The 22,091-nt window shown below is 43.7% G+C and overlaps 1 protein-coding gene across 5 annotated transcripts in view; it reads right to left on the reverse strand.

Moving 5' to 3' along the window:
- The window catches only part of LOC106595987 (V-type proton ATPase subunit H), a 65,410-nt gene that overhangs the window by 27,940 nt on the left and 15,379 nt on the right, over nucleotides 1-22,091 (reverse strand). For 3 of the 5 annotated variants that reach the window (XM_045714358.2, XM_045714359.2, XM_045714360.2), the window contains exons 4-9: nucleotides 18,417-18,506; nucleotides 16,357-16,470; nucleotides 15,804-15,908; nucleotides 12,481-12,537; nucleotides 4,255-4,352; nucleotides 1,460-1,652 (exon numbers count right to left, since the gene is read on the reverse strand). In XM_045714358.2, the coding sequence (XP_045570314.1) occupies nucleotides 1,460-1,652; nucleotides 4,255-4,352; nucleotides 12,481-12,537; nucleotides 15,804-15,908; nucleotides 16,357-16,470; nucleotides 18,417-18,506 (657 nt within the window). The remainder of the gene's footprint in view (nucleotides 1-1,459; nucleotides 1,653-4,254; nucleotides 4,353-12,480; nucleotides 12,538-15,803; nucleotides 15,909-16,356; nucleotides 16,471-18,416; nucleotides 18,507-22,091) is intronic. The other 2 variants (XM_045714361.2, XM_045714362.2) reach the window with 1 other exon arrangement.

Consider the following 22,091-nt stretch of genomic DNA (forward strand, 5'->3'; position numbering starts at 1 on the left):
GCACTCTGGGCCCTGGTCTAAAGTAGAGCAATATATAGGAAATAGGGTACCATTCTGGATTACATCCTACAGCCTATAGAAGTCTGAGCAGCAGAACCACATGGCTGTAAGGGCAACAAACCCATCAACTGTATTCAGGAATCTTTCATAGACTTTATAGGCTTAGTTTATATGGCTTGCCCTCACCTCTTCTCCACCTCACATTCGCTCTGTTATGAGAAAGTTGAAATCAAACATTCAGAGAGTGCAGAGGAGAGATATGAGAGGAGAGCTATGCAAAACAGTAGCATGGAAACTCATGGTTTGAGAGCAAGAATCTTCCTAAAGAATAGAGCATCTCTCATAGGACTGCAGTGCTCTCTGGGTAATTTTGTGTCAGCAGTTGCATCCTGTTACAAGTGGAATAAGGACTTCCTCCCAGCAGAGGGTCTCTCCAGACATACAACAAAGCATCCTTCACTCATGCTGCCAGACATACCTTCGTAAAACTGACCATCCTACCGATCCTCGACTTCGGCGATGTCATTTACAAAATAGCCTCCAATACCCTACTCAATAAATTGGATGCAGTCTATCACAGTGCCATCCGTTTTGTCACCAAAGCCCCATATACTACCCACCACTGCGACCTGTACGCTCTCGTTGGCTGGCCTTCGCTTCATAATCGTCGCCAAACCCACTGGCTCCAGGTCATCTACAAGAGCCTGCTAGGTAAAGTCCCCCCTTATCTCAGCTCGCTGGTCACCATAGCAGCACACACCTGTAGCACGCGCTCCAGCAGGTATATCTCTCTGGTTACCCCCAAAGCCAATTCCTCCTTTGGCCGCCTTTCCTTCCAGTTCTCTGCTGCCAATGACTGGAACGAACTACAAAAATCTCTGAAACTGGAGACTCATATCTCCCTCACTAGCTTTAAGCACCAGCTGTCAGAGCAGCTCACAGATCACTGCACCTGTACATAGCCCATCTATAATTTAGCCCAAACAACTACTTCTTCCCCTACTGTATTTATTTATTTATTTTGCTCCTTTGCACCCCATTATTTCTATTTCTACTTTGCACTTTCTTCCACTGTCAAATCTAACATTCCAGTGTTTTACTTGTATTTACTTTGCCACCATGGCCTTTATTGCCTTTACCTCCCTTATCTCACCTCATTTGCTCACATTGTATATATACTTATTTTTCTACTGTATTATTGACTGTAGGTTTGTTTTATTCCATGTGTAACTCTATGTTGTTGTATGTTGTCGAACTGCTTTGCTTTATCTTGGCCAGGTCGCAGTTGTAAATGACAATTTGTTCTCAAACGTGCCTACCTGGTTAAATAAAGGTGAAATAAATAAAATAAAATACTAATCCTAGCCATGTAGGGGCCTATAGGGAATAGGATGCCATTTGAGATGATGGGATTGAATGACTGGTTGTCCGACTGAGCAGCCTAACTAAAAGTACATACCCTGAAGGCAGCCAGTATGATGCGCGTGACCTTCTCCTTGACAGACTCCTGCAGGATATCAGACAGGGCCGGCACCACGTTGTAACGACGTAGCTGCTCACAGAGCTGAGAGCTGAAGGCCAGCAGCCACATACAGAACACCATCTGGTACTGCAGCTGGAAACCACACTTGTTACTGAGCACAGCCGTGATGCTAGAGAGGGAGGAGAGAGAACGGGGTCAGGCGTTAGAAACACACAGAACCCCATCTGGTACAGGAAACCACACTTGTTGTCGATCACAGCAGTTTTATGGTGCATCATGGTTTTATTGCATTGTTTTGGTTATGGATTTTATGGCTTGAGTTACAGATAACAGCAGTGGTTAGGCTAACTTCATCTTGTAGTGTAGTCAAGCAGTATAAAGCATCAGACCACTTCAATCACACTAACGATGTAACGCTAACAGATAGAAGGTAGTAGTAATAGAAGTATCCAGTGATTGTAACAATGCTAACTAACAGATAAAAGTATACTGAACAACAATATAAACGCAACATGTTGGTCCCATGTTTCATGAGCTGAAATAAAAGATCCCAGAAATGTTCCATATGAACAAAATTCATTTTTCTCAAAAATGTGTTTACATCCCTGATAGTGAGCATTTCTCCTTTGCCAAGATAATTCATCTACCTGACAGGTGGGGCATATCAAGAAGCTGATTAAACAGCATGATCATTACACAGGTGCACCTTGTGCTGGGGACAATAGATCACTAAAATGTGCAGTTGTCGTCACAACGCCATGCCACAGATTACCCTTTTTTTTTTTTTTTTTACCTTTATTTAATCAGGCAAGTCAGTTAAGAACAAATTCTTATTTACAATGACGGCCTACACCGGACAAACCTGGACGACGCTGGGCAATTGTGCGCCGCCCTATGGAACACCCAATCACAGCCGGTTGTGATACAGCCTGGATTTGAACCAGGGTGTCTGTAGTGACTCCTCTAGCACTGAGATGCAGTGCCTTAGGCCACTCAGGAGCCCCAAATACACCCCCCCCCCCCAGACATGCTAACCTCCCATTAATGCAATGGTGAGAGGTTAGAGTGTGAAATTGGCATCCTGACAATGTCCACTGAGCTGTTTCCAGAAATGTTTGTTAATTTCTCTACCATAAGCCGCCTCCAACGTCGTTTTAGAGAATCTGGCAGTACCTCCAACCAAACTCACAACCGCAGACCACGTGTAACCACGCCAACCCAGGACGTCCATATACGGCTGTGGGATCGTCAGACCAGCCACCCAGACAGCTGATGAAACTGAGGAGTATTTCTGTCTGTATAACAATGCTTGTGGGGAAAAACTCATTCTGAATGTCTGGGCCTGGCTCCCCAATGGGTGGGCCCATGCACTCCCAGGCCCACCCATTGGATATGCCCCTGCCCATCATGTGAAATCTATAGGTTAGGGCCTAATGAATTTATTTCAATTGACTGACTTCCTTATATGAACCGAGTGAAATCATTTAAATTGTTGCATGTTGCATTTCTATTTTTGTTCAGTATTGTAATAGCATTGTTAAATCACTGGATATTTCTAACAGATACATGTTAATACTCAGTAGTATTAGAATCTAGAGACTAGTAGTAATAGTATTAGATGTAGTAATAGTATCCAGAGACTAGTAGTAATAGTATTAGATGTAGTAATAGATGTAGTAATAGTATTAGATGTAGTAATAGATGTAGTAATAGTAATAGATGTAGTAATAGATGTAGTAATAGTAATAGATGTAGTAATAGTATTAGATGTAGTAATAGTACCCAGAGACTAGTAGTAATAGTATTAGATGTAGTATTAGTATTAGATGTAGTAATAGTACCCAGAGACTAGTAGTAATAGTATTAGATGTAGTAATAGCATCTAGAGACTAGTAGTAATAGTATTAGATGTAGTAATAGTATTAGATGTAGTAATAGTATCCAGAGACTAGTAGTAATAGTATTAGATGTAGTAATAGTATTAGATGTAGTATTAGTATTAGATGTAGTATTAGTATTAGATGTAGTATTAGTATTAGATGTAGTAATAGCATCTAGAGACTAGTAGTAATAGTATTAGATGTAGTAATAGTATTAGATGTAGTAATAGTATCCAGAGACTAGTAGTAATAGTATTAGATGTAGTATTAGTATTAGATGTAGTAATAGTATTAGATGTAGTAATAGTAACCAGAGACTAGTAGTAATAGTAATGGATCTAGTAATAGTATTAGATGTAGTATTAGATGTAGTAATAGTATCCAGAGACTAGTAGTAATAGTATTAGATGTAGTAATAGTATTAGATGTAGTATTAGTAACCAGAGACTAGTAGTAATAGTATTAGATGTAGTATTAGTATTAGATGTAGTAATAGTACCCAGAGACTAGTAGTAATAGTATTAGATGTAGTATTAGTATTAGATGTAGTAATAGCATCTAGAGACTAGTAGTAATAGATGTAGTAATAGTACCCAGAGACTAGTAGTAACAGTATTAAATGTAGTAATAGTATCCAGAGAATAGTAGTAATAATACTTGATGTAGTATTATCCCGAGTAGTAGTAATAGTACTTGCTGTAGTAATATTATCCCGAGTAGTAGTAATAGTATTAGATGTAGTAATGGTATGAATAGACTAGTAGTCAGTAGTAATAAATGTAATAGTATCCAGAGAATAGTAATAGTAGATGTAGTATTAGTATTAGATGTAGTAATAGTATCCAGAGAATAGTAGTAGTAATAGTAGATGTAGCAGACCCAGAGACTCACCAGTTCACCCCGTCAGCCTCCACCCAGGCAAACCTGTACTCATTCACCCTCAGCATCAGCTGGAGACAGCCAGCCACACACTGCACATACTGAGAGCTCTGCAAGGGGAGAACAGACCACACACACACAAACTGTTAGTAAGACTGGTCAGGGAAACACAGGCAGGGATTTGGAGATACCTGCTCTTCCATTCTGAAACAGGTGTGTTCAACATCACCAACCTCAATCAAATCCATCTTTATTTATATAGCCCATTTAACAAAAACAGTCACAGTGCTTGACAGTAACAGCTCAATAGTAACCAGGCATACCATCTGCAACCACGAGCACCATGCACCCCGCTGAACCATGCTAGACAAAGAGTGTAACATTACAGAACAGACAGACAGGGACGTGTCCCCTCAAGGACCTGAGCAAAGAAAGCGGAGGAGAAAATAGATACAATTAATCTGTTAGGTGTTTCATAAAAGGATCAGGAAGGGAGTGAGAAACTGAGGGAGGAGAGACATCCTGAGAGCAACAGAAGCAGCAGCAATAGCAGCAATAGTAGTAGATGTAGTAGTACTAGTAGTAGTAGTAGTAGTACACAGCAGTAGTAGTAGTAGAACAGCAGCAGCAGTAGTAGTAGTAACAGCAGCAGCAGTAGTAGTAGTAGCAGCAGCAGTAGTAGTAGAAGCAGTAGTAGTAGTACACAGTAGTAGTACTAACAGTAACAGCAGCAGCTAGTAGTAACAGCAGCAGTAGTAGTAGTAGTAGTAGTAGTAACAGCAGCAGTAGTAGTAGTAGTAGTAGTAGTAACAGTAGTAACAGTAGCAGCAGCAGCAGTAGTAGTAGTAACAGCAGTAGTAGTAGTAGAAGCAGCAGCAACAATAGTAGATGTAGTAGTAACAGCAGTAGTAGTAGTAACAGCAGTGAGTAGTAGTAGTAGTAGTAGTAGTAGTAGTAGAAGCAGCAGCAATAATAGTAGATGTAGCAGTACTAGTAGTAGTAACAGCAGCAGCAGTAGTAGTAGTAACAGCAGCAGTAGTAGTAGAAGCAGTAGTAGTAGTAGTAGTAGTAGTAGTAACAGTAGTAGTACTAACAGTAACAGCAGTAGCAACAGCAGCAGTAGTAGTAGGTAGTAGTAGTAGTAGTAGTAGTAACAGTAGCAGCAGTAACAGCAGCAGCAGTAGTAACAGCAGCAGTAGTAGTAGTAGTAGTAGTAGTAGTAGCAGCAGCAGCAGTAGTAGTAGTAGTAGTAGTAACAGCATCAGCAGTAGTAGTAGTAGTAGTAGTAGCATCAGCAGTAGTAGTAGTAGTAGTAGTAGCATCAGCAGTAGTAGCATCAGCAGTAGTAGTAACAGCAGTAGTAGTAGTAACAGCAGCAGTAGCAGTAGTAACAGCAGCAGTAGCAGTAGTAACAGCAACAGTAGCAGTAGTAACAGCAGCAGTAGCAGTAGTGGTAGTAGTAGTAGTAGTAGTAGTAGTAGTAGTAACAGCAGCAGTAGTAGCATCAGCAGTAGTAGTAGTAGTAGTAACAGCAGTAGTAGTAGTAGTAGTAGTAGTAGTAGTAGTAACAGCAGCAGTAGCAGTAGTAACAGCAGCGGTAGCAGTGGTAGTAGTAGTAGTAGTAGTAGTAGTAGTAACAGCAGCAGTAGCAGCATCAGCAGTAGTAGCAGTCAGCAGTAGTAGTAGTAGTAGCAGTAGTAACAGCAGCAGTAGTAGTAGTAGTAGCAGTAACAGCAGTAGCAGTAGTAACAGCAGCAGTAGTAGTGGTAACAGTAGTAGTAACAGCAGCAGTAGCAGTAGTAACAGAAGCAGTAGTAGTAGTAGTAGTAGTAACAGCAGTAGTAATAGTAGTAACAGCAGCAGTAGTAGCAGCAGCAGTAGTAACAGCAGCAGTAGTAACAGCAGCAGTAGTAATAGTAGTAACAGCAGTAGTAATAGTAACAGCAGCAGTAGTAACAGCAGTAGTAGTAGCAGTAGTAACAGCAGTAGTAGTAGCAGTAGTAACAGCAGTAGTAGTCAGCAGTAGTAACAGCAGTAGTAGTAGTAGTCAGTAGCAGCAGCAGCAGTAGTAATAGTAACAGCAGCGAGTAGCAGTAGTAACAGCAGCACAGTAGCAGTAGTAACAGCAGCAGTAGCAGTAGTGGTAGTAGTAGTAGTAGTAGTAGTAGTAGTAACAGCAGCAGTAGTAGCATCAGCAGTAGTAGTAGTAGTAGTAACAGCAGTAGTAGTAGTAGTAGTAGTAATAGTAACAGCAGCAGTAGTAGCAGTAGTAACAGCAGTAGTAATAGTAGTAACAGTAGCAGTAACAGCAGTAGTAGTAGTAGTAGTAACAGCAGCAGCAGTAGTAGTAGTAGTAGTAACAGCAGTAGTAGTAGTAACAGCAGTAGTAGCAGTAGTAGTAGTAACAGCAGTAGTAGTAACAGCGGGAGTAGTAGTAGTAGTAGTAGTAACAGCAGCAGCAGTAGTAGTAGTAACAGACAGCAGCAGTAGTAGTAGTAGTAGTAACAGCAGTAGTAGTAGTAACAGCAGTAGTAGCAGTAGTAGTAGTAACAGCAGTAGTAGTAGTAGTAGTCGCAGTAGCAGCAGTAGTAGTAACAGCGAGTAGTAGTAGTAGTAACAGCAGCAGCAGTAGTAGTAGTAACAGCAGCAGCAGTAGTAGTAGTAACAGCAGCAGCAGTAGTAGTAGCAGCAGCGAGTAGTAGCAGCGAGCAGCAGTAGTAGTAGTAACAGCAGTAGTCGCAGTAGTAGTAGACAGCAGTAGTAACAGCAGTAGTAGTCGCAGTAGTAGTGAGTAGTAGTCCAGTAGTAGTAGACAGCAGTAGTAGCAGTAACAGCAGCAGCGAGTAGTAACAGCAGTAGTAAGCAGTAGTAGTGAGTAGTAGTAACATCAGCAGTAGTAGTAGTAACAGTAGTAGTAACAGTAGTAGTAACAGTAGTAACAGAAGTAGTAGTAGTAGTAGTAGTAGTAGTAACAGTAAGCAGTAGTAACAGTAGTAACAGAAGCAGCAGCAGCAGTAGTAGTAGTAGTAGCAGCAGCAGCAGCAGCAGCAGAAAGTAGTAGTAGCAGTAGTAACAGCAGCAGCAGTAGTGCAGCAGCAGCAGCAGCAGCAGAAAGGGTGCAGTAGTCGCAGCGGAGTAGTCAGCAGCAGCGGGGAGAGAGTAGTAGTAGTACAGCAGCAGCAGCAGTAGTAGTGCAGTAACAACAGCAGGTCTTAGACAGTGATTGGTTGGGTTATTAAGATGATCTCCGAGACTGAGAATAAATCACGCAAATTTGCCAGTGGCTAACGTTAGCTAGGCTAGGGTTAAAGGTTAAATCATATTTTATTGGTCGTATACACATTTTTCAGATTTTATTCGGGTTGTGCTCCTAGCTCCAACAGTGCAGTAATATCTAACTATACAAACAAATCTAAAAGTAAAATATAAAGGAGTTTGGACAAGCAATATCGGAGTTCGGGTAAAGGGTTAAGGATAGGGGCAGGGTTAGCTAACATGCTAAGTAGTTGCAAAATGTAGTAAGTAGTTGCTAATTAGCTAAAATTGACCGTGATGAGATACGAACGCGCAGCTTTTTGGTTGCTACTACCGTCTCTTACGACCGGAAAGAACTTCTGGACATCGGAACTGCGATTACTCACCACGGCCTGGCAGAATCTATTTTTTTCCTTTAACGAGTCCGACGTGAATGATATACTGCTTTCCCGGGAACAGGCCCAGATCCCAGTCATTTGAAAAAATGGCCAGAGGGCGGGCTGCCTTCTGAGAATTTGTAGGCGATCGAATAAACCCTTACTTCCTTCCATTCATTCTGCTAGCAAATGTGCAATCTTTGGAAAATAAAATCGATGACCTACACGGAAGATTAAACTACCAACGGGACATTCAAAACTGTAACATCTTATGCGTCACGGAATCGTGGCTGAATGACGAGATTATCAACATACAGCTGGCTGGTTAGGGGCGGAGGACTACACATTTTTTGTAAATAACTTGTGCACAATATCTAAGGAAGTCTCGAGGTTTTGCTCACCTGAGGTAGAGTATCTCATGATAAGCTGTAGACCACACTATCTACCTAGAGAGTTTATCTGTATATTTCGTAGCTGTCTACATACAAACACAGACTGATGCTGGCACTAAGACCGCACTGATTGAGCTGTATTGCACCATAAGCAAACAGGAAAACGCTCACCCAGAGGCGGCGATCCTCGTAGCCGGGGACTTTAATGCAGGGAAACTTAAATCAGTCTTACCAAATTTCTATCAGCATGTTCAATGTGCAACCAGAAGGGGGGGGAGGAGATTTTTTTTTAAATAAATAAAAAATATAAAAACCCCAGACCACCTTTACTCCACACACAGAGACACATACAAAGCTCTCCTTCACCCTCCATTTGGTAAATCTGATAATTCCTGATTCCTGCTTACAAGCAAAAATTTAAGCAGGAAGCACCAGTGACTCGGTCTATAAAGAAGTGGTCAGATGAAGCAGATGCTAAGCTACAGGACTGCTTTGCTATCACAGACTGGAATATGTTCCAGGATTCATCCAATGGCATTGAGGAGTACACCACATCAGTCATTGGCATCATCAATAAGTGCATCGATAACGCCATCCCCACAGTGACCCTACGTACAACACCATCCAAAAGTTTGGGGTCACTTAGAAATGTCCTTGTTTTTGAAAGAAAAGCACATTTTTTGTCCATTAAAATATCATCAAATTGATCAGAAATACAGTGTAGACATTGTTAATGTTGTAAATGACTATTGTAGCTGGAAACGTAAGACTTTTTCTGGAATATCTACATACAGTGAGGGAAAAAATGCAAATCAATTTATAACATTTTTGACATGCGTTTTTCTGGATATTTTTGTTGTTATTCTGTCTCTCACTGTTCAAATGAACCTACCATTAAAATTATAGACTGATCATTTCTTTGTCAGTGGGCAAACGTAGAAAATCAGCAGGGGATCAAATACTTTTTTCCCTCACTGTATAGGTCTGTAACAGTTTGGGTCTAGAGTGTCTCCCCCTTTGAAGAGGGGGATGAGCGCTGCAGCTTTCCAATCTTTGGGGATCTCAGACGATACGAAAGAGGTTTAACAGGCTAGTAATAGTGGTTGCAACAATTGATGGATAATTTTAGAAAGAGAGGGTCCAGATTGTCTAGCCCGACTGATTTGTAGGGGTCCAGATTTTGCAGCTCTTTCAGAACATCAGCTATCTGGATTTGGGTGAAGTAGAAATGGGGGAGGTTTGGGCAAGTTGCTGTGGGGGGTGCAGAGCTGTTGACCGGGGTTGGGGTAGCCAGGTGGAAAGCATGGCCAGCCGTAGAAAAATGCTTATTGAAATTCTCAATTATCGTGGATTTATCGGTGGTGACAGTGTTTCCTAGCCTCAGTGCAGTGGGCAGCTGGGAGGAGGTGCTCTTATTCTCCATGGACTTTACAGTGTCCCAGAACTTTTTGGAGTTTGTACAACAGGATGCAAATTTCCGTTTGAAAAAGTTAGCCTTTGCTTTCCTAATTGCCTGTGTATATTGGTTCCTACCTTCCCTGAAAAGTTGCATATCGCGGGGGCTATTCGATGCTAATGCAGAACGCCAAAGGATGTTTTTGTGCTGGCCTGGAGGTCTGGAGTGAACCAAGGGCTATATCTGTTCCTGGTTCAACATTTTTTGAATGGGGCATGCATATTTAATATGGTGAGGAAAGCACTGTTAAAGAACAACCAGTCATCCTCTACTGACGGGATGAGGTCAATATCCTTCCAGGATACCCTGGCCAGGTCGATTAGAAAGGCCTGCTCGCTGAAGTGTTTTAGGGAGCGTTTGACAGTGATGAGTGGAGGTCGTTTGACCGCTGACCCATTACGGATGCAGGCAATGAGGCAGAGATCGCTGAGATCCTGGTTGAAGACAGCAGAGGTGTATTTGGAGGGCAGGTTGGTTAGGATGACATCTATGAGGGTGCCCGTGTTTACGGATTTGGGGTTGTACCTGGTGGGTTCATTGATAATTTGTGTGAGATTGAGGGCATCAAGCTTGGATTGTAGGATGGCCGGGGTGTTAAGCATGTCCCAGTTTAGGTCACCTAGTAGCCCGAGCTCTGAAGATAGATGGGGGGCAATCAGTTCACATATGGTGTCCAGGGCACAGCTGGGGGCAGAGGGGGGTCTATAGCAAGTGGCAACGGTGAGAGACTTGTTTCTGGAAAGATGGATTTTTAAAAGTAGAAGCTCGAATTGTTTGGGTACAGACCTGGATAGTAGGACAGAATCTCTGCAGGCTCTCTCTGCAGTAGATCGCAACTCCGCCCCGTTTGGCAGTTTTATCTTGTCGGAAAATGTTATAGTTAGGGATGGAATTTACAGGGGTTTTGGTGGTCTTCCTAAACCAGGATTCAGACACGGCTAGGACATCCAGGTTAGCAGAGTGTGCTAAAGCAGTGAATAAAACAAACTTAGGGAGGAGGCTTCTAATGTTAACATGCAAGAAACCAAGGCTTTTACGGTCACAGAAGTCAACAAATGAGAGCGCCTGGGGAATAGGAGTGGAGCTAGGCACTGCAGGGCCTGGATTAACCTCTACATCACCAGAGGAACAGAGGAGGACTAGGATAAGGGTACGGCTATTAAGGATTCAAGTGAGGCCATGTGCTAAACAGTGAGTACGGTAGTGTACTAAACAACCAAAGATTAAGACTAAAGGCTGGTTTATACTACGTCTATCGACATGTCTGTATTTTGTTGTTGCAGTCACGAACACTCTGTCGTTGTCATTATGAAAAAGTTTAAAACACAAAAGTGACCTGCTGCATGACATCAGCAGCTCGGTAAAATAGCATAACTGGTCTATTTAAAAATATAAAAAAAATGTACCCCCTTTTTTCTCCCCAATTTCGTGGTAGTTACAGTCTTGTCCATACGGGAGTTGCAGCGATGAAACTAGGGAGAGGCGAAGGTCGAGAGCCGTGCGTCCTCCGAAACACAACCCAACCAAGCCGCACTGCTTCTTGACACAATGCACATCCAACCCGGAAGCCAGCCGCACAAATGTGTCGGAGGAAACACCATACACCTGGCGACCTGGCCAGCGTGCACCGCACCTGGTCCGCCACAGGAGTCTCTAGTGCGCAATGAGACAAGGATATCCCTGCCGGCCAAACCCTCCCTAACACGGACGACGCTGGGCCAATTGTGTGCCGCCCCATGGGCCTCCCGGTCGCGGCCGGCTCAAACCCAGAATCTCTGGTGGCACAGCAAGCACTGCGAAGCAGTGCCATAGACCACTGCACCACCTGGGAGGCCTAACTGGTGTATTTTAACAGCAATAAACCCATCAGTTTAAAATTAATTTAGTAAATGTCAATCTAGAAAAACCAGGCAACTAAAAGCACTTTCTAAACAATGTTTTGGTTAGTTTCTAGCTTATTAGCTAGCTAGCTAACCTTAAGTTAGCTGGCTAGCCAGTACAAATAATGGCCACATCATATAGCTGACAATGTCTTAAATAATTTGTATTCATTATTACTGGAAAATAAACTCAACAACATCATTGTTTACAAGTTAATGGCGAGCTAATTACAGAAAATAGTGTGACGAAATAAAAGCTGGGCATTCAACCTGAGAATTTTAGAAGTTGGACAATGTCTCGTTGACCTAACGATGGATCCTAATCTGACTTTGGTGCAGGTCATGTTGTTCTTCACATTTCAGTCTCCGGTAAACACACGCTACATCAAATAAAATCACACCTGTGTTCTGTAAAAGTGTATACACAGGATACTGAAAGTGTAAACCAATCCGAACTCGTTTTCTAGGCATGTCCAGCCCATCCATTATCTCAGCCAATCATGGCTAGCGGGAAGGTTCCTGACTTTTTCCAACTTGACTCGTAATTTAACCATTTTATTCGTATTGAAGGATGTAATACAATTTTGTTATTAAGGCACATGAAAAGTTCACATGTTCCAGAAGGCATTTATGCCAAAAAAAGGCATAAAAAAAAAAAAAAAAAAAAAAAAGTTAACGTTCAAATTTCTCTCCTTTGAATTAGTGACGCGCGAAATACGCCTAGTTTCCAGCCTGACTGGCTGATGTCTCCGCACCTCCATTGTAACAGAACAGAAGCAGCAGAGAGAGACAGCAAAGAGCCCAATAGAGAGTTGATTAGAGAGAGTTAGCAGCGTTAGGACGAATCATCATCGTCTTCATCACTCCGTCATACTCACTTCACTGGGGGATATAGTGCCTTGTCCTGAGGAATCTGGACCTGTACCATGAAGCTTCTAATGGAAGACAAAACACAGACAAGGAGCCATGTGACTGGCTTAGATGACTGGGCTCTGGACGAAGTACTTTGTGTGTGTGTGTGTGTGTGTGTGTGTGTGTGTGTGTGTGTGTGTGTGTGTGAGAGAGGAGAGACTCAGGGGCCAAGCCAGATATCTTCAGCCTCCTGAGGTTGAAGAGACGCTGCTGTGCCTTCTTCACAACACTGTGTGGGTGGACCATTTCAGAGATCGGCCCCGTCGATGTGGATAGGGGCACGTGTGCGCGGTGTCCGTGTGAGAGACCGTGCCCCTATCCACATCGACAGGGCCGCAGTGGAGAAGGTGGAAAGCTTCAAGTTCCTCTGTGTACACATCACTGACAATCTGAAATGGTCCACTCACACACAGGAGGCTGAAGAAATCCGGCTTGGCCCCTAAGACCCTCAAAGTTTTTACAGATGCACAATTGAGAGCATCCTGTCGGGTTGCATCACCGCCTGGTACGGCAACTGCTCCGCCCACAACCGTAAGGCTCTCCAGAGGGTGGTGCGGTCTGCACAACGCATCACCGGGGGCAAACTACCTGCCCTCCAGGACACCTACACCACCCGATGTCACAGGAAGGCCAAAAAGATCATCAAGCACAACAACCACCCGAGCCACTGCCTGTTCACCCCGCTACCATCCAGAAGGCGAGGTCAGTACAGGTGCATCAAAGCTGGACCAAGAGACAGAAGCTGTTTTTCAGTCTCAAAGCCATCAGACTGTTAAACAGCTGTCATTTGCCCTAAGAGGCTGTTACAATATATATATTTATTTCTTCCATCACATTCCCAGTGGGTCAGAAGTTTACATGAACTCAATTAGTATTTGGTAGCATTGCCTTTAAATTGTTTAACTTGGGTCAAATGTTTCAGGTAGCCTTCCACAAGCTTCCCACAATAAGTTGGGTGAATTTTGGCCCATTCCTCCTGACAGAGCTGGTGTAACTGAGTCAGGTTTGTAGGCCTCCTTGCTCGCACACACTTTTTCAGTTCTGCCCACACATTTTCTATGTGATTCAGGTCAGGGCTTTGTGATGGCCACTCCAATACCTTGACTTTGTTGTCCTTAAGCCATTTTGCCACAACTTTGGAAGTATGCTTGGGGTCATTGTCCATTTGAAAGACCCATTTGCGACCAAGCTTTAACTTCCTGACTGATGTTTTGAGATGTTGCTTCAATATATCCACATAATTTTCCATCCTCATGATGCCATCTATTTTGTGAAGTGCACCAGTACCTCCTGCAGCAAAGCATCCCCACAACATGATGCTGCCACCCCGTGCTTCACGGTTGGGATGGTGTTCTTCGGCTTGCAAGCCTCCCCCCTTTTTCCTCCAAACATAACGATGGTCATTATGGCCAAACAGTTCTATTTTTGTTTCATCAGACCAGAGGACATTTCTCCAAAAAGTATGATCTTTGTCCCCATGTGCAGTTGCAAACCGTAGTCTGGCTTTTTTATGTCGGTTTTGGAGCAGTGGCTTCTTCCTTGCTGAGCGGCCTTTCAGGTTATGTCGATATAGGACTAGTTTTACTGTGGATATAGATACTTTTGTACCTGTTTCCTCCAGCATCTTCACAAGGTCCTTTGCTGTTGTTCTGGGATTGATTTGCACTTTTCGCACCAAAGTACGTTAATTTCTAGGAGACAGAACACGTCTCCTTCCTGAGCGGTATGACGGCTGCGTGGTCCCATGGTGTTTATACTTGCGTACTATTGTTTGTACAGATGAAAATGGTACCTTCAGGCGTTTGGAAATTGCTCCCAAGGATGAACCAGACTTGTGGAGGTCTACAATCTTTTTTTTTCTTCTTTGGTCTTGGATGATTTATTTAGATTTTCCCATGATGTCAAGCAAAGAGGCACTGAGTTTGAAGGTAGGCCTTGAAATACACCTCCAATTGACTCAAATGATGTCAGTTAGCCTATCAGAAGTTTCTAAAGCCATGACATCATTTTATGGAATTTTCCAAGCTGTTTAAAGGCACAGTCAACTTAGTGTATGTAAACTTCTGACCCACTGGAATTATGATAGATTATTTCACTTATAATTCACTGTCTGCAAACAATTGTTGGAAAAATGACTTGTGTCATGCACAAAGTAGATGTCCTAACCGACTTGCCAAAACTATAGTTGTTATCAAGAAATGTGTGGAGTGGTTGAAAAACGAGTTTTAATGACTCCAACCTTAGTGTATGTAAACTTAAACTATGTGTGTGTATGTATGTATGTATGTATGTATGTGTGTATGTATGTATGTGTGTATGTATGTGTGTATGTATGTATGTATGTATGCATGTATGTATGTATGTGTGTATGTATGTGTGTATGCATGTATGCATGTATGTATGTATGTATGTATGTATGTATGTATGTATGTATGTATGTATGTATGTATGTATGTGTGTATGTATGTGTGTATGTATGTATGCATGTATGTATGTATGTATGTATACACACTGCTCAAAAATATAAAGGGAACACTAAAATAACATCCTAGATCTGAATGAATGAAATAATCTTATTAAATACTTCACACAAAAATAATCAATGGATATCCAATTTATCAACCCATGGAGGTCTGGATTTGGAGTCACACTCAAAATTAAAGTGGAAAACCACACTACAGGCTGATCCAACTTTGATGTAATGTCCTTAAAACAAGTCAAAATGAGGCTCAGTAGTGTGTGTGGCCTCCACGTGCCTGTATGACCTCCCTACAACGCCTGGGCATGCTCCTGATGAGGTGGCGGATGGTCTCCTGAGGGATCTCCTCCCAGACCTGGACTAAAGCATCCGCCAACTCCTGGACAGTCTGTGGTGCAACGTGGCGTTGGTGGATGGAGCGAGACATGATGTCCCAGATGTGCTCAATTGGATTCAGGTCTGGGGAACGGGCGGGCCAGTCCATAGGGTTCTCCACATGGTATTTTAAAGACGGTGGTGCCAGTGGAGGCTGGTGAGGGGAGGACGGCTCATAGGAGCTGGAACGGAGCAAATGGCATCAAACACAAGGAAACCACGTTTGATGTATTTGATACATCCCACAAATTCTGCTCCAGCCTTTACAACGAGCCAATCCTCCCCAATTAAGGTGCCACCAACCTCCTGTGGGTGGTCTGAATACTTCAAAAGGCAGTGCACATATGATTTTAGTTCAGAGGGTTGGAGGGTTATATACCTGGGAGCTGAGATGGGTCTGATATACATGTGGTTTTAGTTCAGAGGGTTATATACCTGGGAGCTGAGCTGGGTCTTGATCCAGTTGAAGTAGTAGTTGAGATCACTTCCCTCCATCAGGTCACGACCCCAGGCTGCTAGCTTAGCGATGATCCTGGCCGCCTGGGAGAGAGACTACAAGTCAGACCCTAAAGCCCAGCCTGAGCCTGCTCAATATTAAAGTCACTCACTACTCAATGCTGATGGTATGGCTTATTGTTCAAATCCCATTTCCACAGTCATGTTAATGCAGCAGAGATTCCACTATATATAAGTGCATCTCTACTCTCCCAGAGAGAGATCAAAACAATCCTTCCATTTATAATATTTTATAACAAAAGGCCACAAGATGGAAATCCAATCAACATGGTAATAACCTGCTGGTCATTCTGAAGACTAACGAAATCTGCCTTTGAATAGTCTCTGTCCTCCTCTTTTCTGCTTCTCTCCTCCATCTCTCCCTTTCTCCCTCTACACCATCTCTTCTCTCCTCCCTCTCCCCACTCCATCTCTCCCTCTCCTCCAGCCCCCCGGCTAACTGTAGGTTAGTGTGTGGCGTAGTCATACTAACCATGTGGACGGTGAACAGGTCCTGGCGGTTGAGCATGGGCAGAAAGTAGGACCAGGCGGTGTTCTTGGTCTTTTTGGAGTAGTCGAAGAAGATGTTCACCCTCTGGTGATTCTCCTACAGAAATACAACAGAACAGTGTTGTAACCTCCAGTGGTTCTAAAGGAACACAACAGAACAGTTCCCCAACGGCCCAGCGCGGAGAGCTCTAGTTCCCCAGCTAGGAGAGCTCTAGTTCCCCAGCTAGGAGAGCTCTAGCTCCCCAACGGCCCAGCGAGGAGAGCTCTAGTTCCCCAACGGCCCAGCGAGGAGAGCTCTAGTTCCCCAACGGCCCAGCGAGGAGAGCTCTAGTTCCCCAACGGCCCAGCGAGGAGAGCTCTAGTTCCCCAGCGCGGGGAGCTCTAGTTCCCCAGCGCGGAGAGCTCTAGCTCCCCAACGGCCCAGCGAGGAGAGCTCTAGTTCCCCAACGGCCCAGCGAGGAGAGCTCTAGTTCCCCAACGGCCCAGCGAGGAGAGCTCTAGTTCCCCAACGGCCCAGCGAGGAGAGCTCTAGTTCCCCAACGGCCCAGCGAGGAGAGCTCTAGTTCCCCAGCGAGGAGAGCTCTAGTTCCCCAGCGAGGAGAGCTCTAGTTCCCCAGCGAGGAGAGCTCTAGTTCCCCAGCGGCCCAGCGAGGAGAGCTCTAGTTCCCCAGCGGCCCAGCGAGGAGAGCTCTAGTTCCCCAGCGAGGAGAGCTCTGGCTCCCCAACGGCCCAGCGAGGAGAGCTCTGGCTCCCCAACGAGGAGAGCTCTAGTTCCCCAGCGACTGGGTCTGGATCCAAAATAATGTCACAGGTCTGGGTCGGATCTGATCTGACTGTCACAGGTCTCGGGTCTGGCTCATTTTAACTGACTTCTTCGGAAAGGCACATACAGATCCGAACGCGACTGCTGCAGCAGAGAGAAACGTTATCATTGATGCTGCTGCTGCTCTTGGCTTTTCATGAGAGTAAAGTGTCAACAGAACAAGGCAAGTCAGTTAAGAACAAATTCTTATTTACAATGACGGCCTAGGAACAGTGGGTTAACTGCCTTGTTCAGGGGCAGAACGACAGATTTTTACCTTGTCATCTCGGGGATTCGAACTTACAACCTTTCGGTTACTAGTCCAATGCTCTAACCACTAGGCTACCCTGCCGCCCCATGAGTCAAAGCTGCCGTAGGCTACAGTTCTACAGCCTCCGTGTGATAAAAGTTAGGAGAAATCTAATCAATGGAAGATTAGAAGCATTAAAAGTTAAAGGAGAAGGACAGGCTACAACCAAGAGCCAACAGGTCGGCTGCTACTTTATATTCTGAATGGAGTTGTTGTTATCTGGAACTGTAGGATTAGTTAGCCTAGCTAGCTAACGGTAGCTAGCTTAACTAGCTTCTCCCGGTTGGATGCAGTCAAGACAAGTACTTCGTAATCATATTTGATGATAAATAACCTAGCTATGGCAGCTATTACTCTACTGCAGTGTGAGTTGGTTGGTTACCGTCTCTCTCCTCCCTGCTCCCCATGTCACTTGCTCAGAGTATGGCCCCTCCCCCACCTTCTAGAGCGGCACCGCTCTCCCTCTCGCACTTTGTTAACCGGAGCTGACAAAGTAGCTTAAAAAAAAAAAAGCTTTTCTGCTGATTCCCTCACTCAGATAGGGTCTGAACCCGACCAGGTCTATACGGAATGGGTCTAGTTGTCCTCGGGTCCATTCGGAACGGGTCTCTATATTTAAAACTTTTTGGACCGGTTCCTTCCACATTCACATCCCCAGATCAAAGTTTATTTTTATTTTATCTTTATTTAACTAGGCAAGTCAGTTAAGAACAAATTCTTATTTTCAATGACGGCCTAGGAACAGTGGGGTTAACTGCCTTGTTCAAGGGCAGAATGACAGTTCTTCCCCGAGCTGACAAGGTACAAATCTAACAGTAACATCTGTCCACCAGTGAGATTCAGGGAGGAAGTCCAGTAAAAACAGATGATTCAGAAAAAGGTTGCTAAGGTATCTTTGTATCTCTAGGTTAAGTGTGAACATGTGTGTTACCTGCAGGGTATCATCAATTAGAGTGAGGATGTACTGGACTGTCTGCTCCTTAGAGATGTGAGCCATCAGGTTCAGGAACGTCTTGGCACACTGGAAATACACACAATATATATATACACACGTTACTAACACTCTACAGATGTACTAGGGTTGGGCGATGTCAACCGTTATCCTGTGTTGATTATGAAGCGATTAAAACAGTGATATATACGATGCTAATCTCCCACTATTGGCCCTCAAACCCCAAAACATGTGGTTGAAGAAAATCGAAAAAACACACTGAACAAAAAACAGAAATACAACATATATAAAAAGTGTTGGTCCCCATGTTTCACGAGCCGAAATAAAAGATCCCAGAAATGCTCCATACGGACTAAAAGCTCATTTCTCCTTTGAGAGATAATAATAATAATAATCCATCCACCTGACAGGTGGGGCATATCAATAAGCTGATTAAAACAGCATGGTCATTACACAGGTGCACCTTGTGCTGGGGACAATAAAAGGCCACTCTAAAATGTGCAGTTTAAAGGAGAAGGGAGCGTGCAATTGGCATGCTGACTGAAGGAATGTCCACCAGAACTGTTGCCAGAGAATTTAATGTTAATTTCTCTACCATAAGCCGCCTCCAACGTTGTAGAGAATATGGCAGTACGTACAACCGGCCTTACAACCGCAGACCACGTGTACCACGCAGCCCGACCTCCACATCCGGCTTCTTCACCTGCGGGATCGTCTGAGACCAGCCAACCAGACAGCTGATGAAACTGAGGAGCATTTCTGTCTACAATAATGCCCTTTTGTGGGGGGGGGATTATTCTGATTGGTTGGGCCTATGCCCTTCAGCATGGATCAGGCAGGTGTGTGTGTGTGTGGCGTGATGGAACGAAGTGACAGTCAACTGATGAGGAACAGGCTGCCTTACCGTTAAAGCCTCACACCTAACATTTCCCTATTACTTTGTTTAGTGGTAATGACCTCCATCTCATCCATACAGCAAATCATCCATTTTCTGTCACAGTTTTTATAGATTACATAGGGTTTTATTGAAATATTTTCATGGTTTCTTACTCATGATGGTTCATTTGGCAGTGGTACAGAAAAGCCCAGAGGCAGTGGTACAGAAAAGCCCAGAGGCAGTGGTACAGCAAAGCCCAGAGGCAGTGGTACAGAAAAGCCCAGAGGCAGTGGTACAGAAAAGCCCAGAGGCAGTGGTACAGCAAAGCCCAGAGGCAGTGGTACAGAAAAGCCCAGAGGCAGTGGTACAGAAAAGCCCAGAGGCAGTGGTACAGAAAAGCCCAGAGGCAGTGGTACAGCAAAGCCCAGAGGCAGTGGTACAGCAAAGCCCAGAGGCAGTGGTACAGAAAAGCCCAGAGGCAGTGGTACAGAAAAGCCCAGAGGCAGTGGTACAGAAAAGCCCAGAGGCAGTGGTACAGCAAAGCCCAGAGGCAGTGGTACAGAAAAGCCCAGAGGCAGTGGTACAGAAAAGCCCAGAGGCAGTGGTACAGAAAAGCCCAGAGGCAGTGGTACAGCAAAGCCCAGAGGCAGTGGTACAGCAAAGCCCAGAGGCAGTGGTACAGAAAAGCCCAGAGGCAGTGGTACAGAAAAGCCCAGAGGCAGTGGTACAGCATATTAACCCCATTAGTCCTGAGGCCCCAGCTAAATCAGTTTTCCATTTAGCTGCATGTCCAGCCCTTATATTAAGGATTGTACCATATTCTTTTCAGGATAATCAGGGTTACAGGTACAACACAAAACAGTTAAAAACATTTATTTTATTGACAAATGTCAAAAGAAATAAGGTCCAAAACAAAAACAAAAAAGATTTTGTATTTATTTATATGAATGCTGTAAGTACAGACATTGTTTACTCAGTGGGAAATTAATACCCAACTAGCCAGTGACAACTGTATGTAGTTTGTGACAGCAAATATGTGTGAGCTTATTACAGTATTCTAGACACTATGTCCTGGGATTTCCTAAGATCCTCTATGTAGAAGAACCCATTACCTTGTGAGCATCAGAGCAAAACGTGTACATGTGCGTGAGTCTCCGCTTTTCATACATAGCTTTTAATAGGTGTGAGGTTCAAACAGAAGTTTTTGTTAAAAGACCCGGCCGAGAGCCTCGTCGGGATCAGGCATTACAGTGGGACTCATTGGGTTAAGAAATAAATGGCTGGCTAAGCCGAATCAGCCCTGTCTGTGCTAAATGGATCTCACACGCAAAGTGAAATTATACTAATTTCTTTGCTGGTGATACATGCCCTTCAATATGTAACCGACCACCTCGATGTTATGTAGCAACATTTGAAATGAGCTAGAAAATGGTATATCATGCAATGCAGTTGAAGAACAACGGGAATGTAATTCCGCTTTGAAAGTTGATAAAATGGCCCTTGAATGTTTTGGTACTACTACTGGAGAGCTCTTTGTCTACACCCATTCAGCATCGTTCACACCCTCTTAACCTCTATGGGACCGGCGGGACGAATTCGTCCCACCTACGTAACAGCCACTGCCAGCCTGTGGCGCGATTTTCAAAATCTTCAAAATCCTATTACTTCAATTTCTCAAACATATGACTATTTTACAGCCATTTAAAGATAAGACTCTCGTTAATCTAACCACACTGTCCGATTTCAAAAAGGCTTTACAACGAAAGCAAAACATTAGATTATGTCAGCAGAGTACCAAGCCAGAAATAATCAGACACCCATTTTTCAAGCCAGCATATAATGTCACCAAAACCCAGAAGACAGCTAAATGCAGCACTCACCTTTGATGATCTTCATCAGATGACAACCCTAGGACATTATGTTATACAATACATGCATGTTTTGTTCAATCAAGTTCATATTTATATCAAAAACCAGCTTTTTACATTAGCATGTGACGTTCAGAACTAGCATACCCCCCGCAAACTTACGGGGAATTCGCTAACATTTTACTAAATTACTCACGATAAACGTTCACAAAAAGCATAACAATTATTTTAAGAATTATAGATACAGACCTCCTCTATGCACTCGATATGTCCGATTTTAAAATAGCTTTTTGGTGAAAGCACATTTTGCAATATTCTAAGTACATAGCCCAGGCATCACGGGCTCGCTATTTAGACACCCGGCAAGTTTAGCACTCACCATAATCATATTTACTATTATAAAAATGTCATTACCTTTTGTTGTCTTCGTCAGAATGCACACCCAGGACGTCTACTTCAATAACAAATGTTGGTTTGGTCCAAAATAATCCATCGTTATATCCGAATAGCGGCGTTTTGTTCGTGCGTTCCAGACACTATCCGAAATAGTAAAGAAGTGTCGCGCGCTTGGCGCAATTCCTGACAATAAAATTCAAAGTATTCCATTGCCGTACGTCGAAGCATGTCAACCGCTGTTTAAAATCAATTTTTACGTCATTTTTCTCGTAGAAAAGCGATAAAATTCCGACAGGGAATCTCCTTTTCGGCAAACAGAGGAAAAAATCCCAAAGGCGGGGGCGGTCGGGGTCACGCGCATAAGCTAGTGTCTCTTGATGGGCCACTTGAGAAAGGCGATAATGTGTTTCAGCCTGGGGCTGGAATGACGACATTCTCTTTTTTCCCGGGCTCTGAGAGCCTATGGACGACGTGGGAAGTGTCACGTTAGAGCAGAGATCCTTAGTAAATGAT

Source organism: Salmo salar, chromosome 03, assembly GCF_965601325.2.
Source record: "Salmo salar chromosome 03, fSalSal1, whole genome shotgun sequence".
NCBI classification, from domain to species: Eukaryota; Metazoa; Chordata; class Actinopteri; order Salmoniformes; family Salmonidae; genus Salmo; species Salmo salar.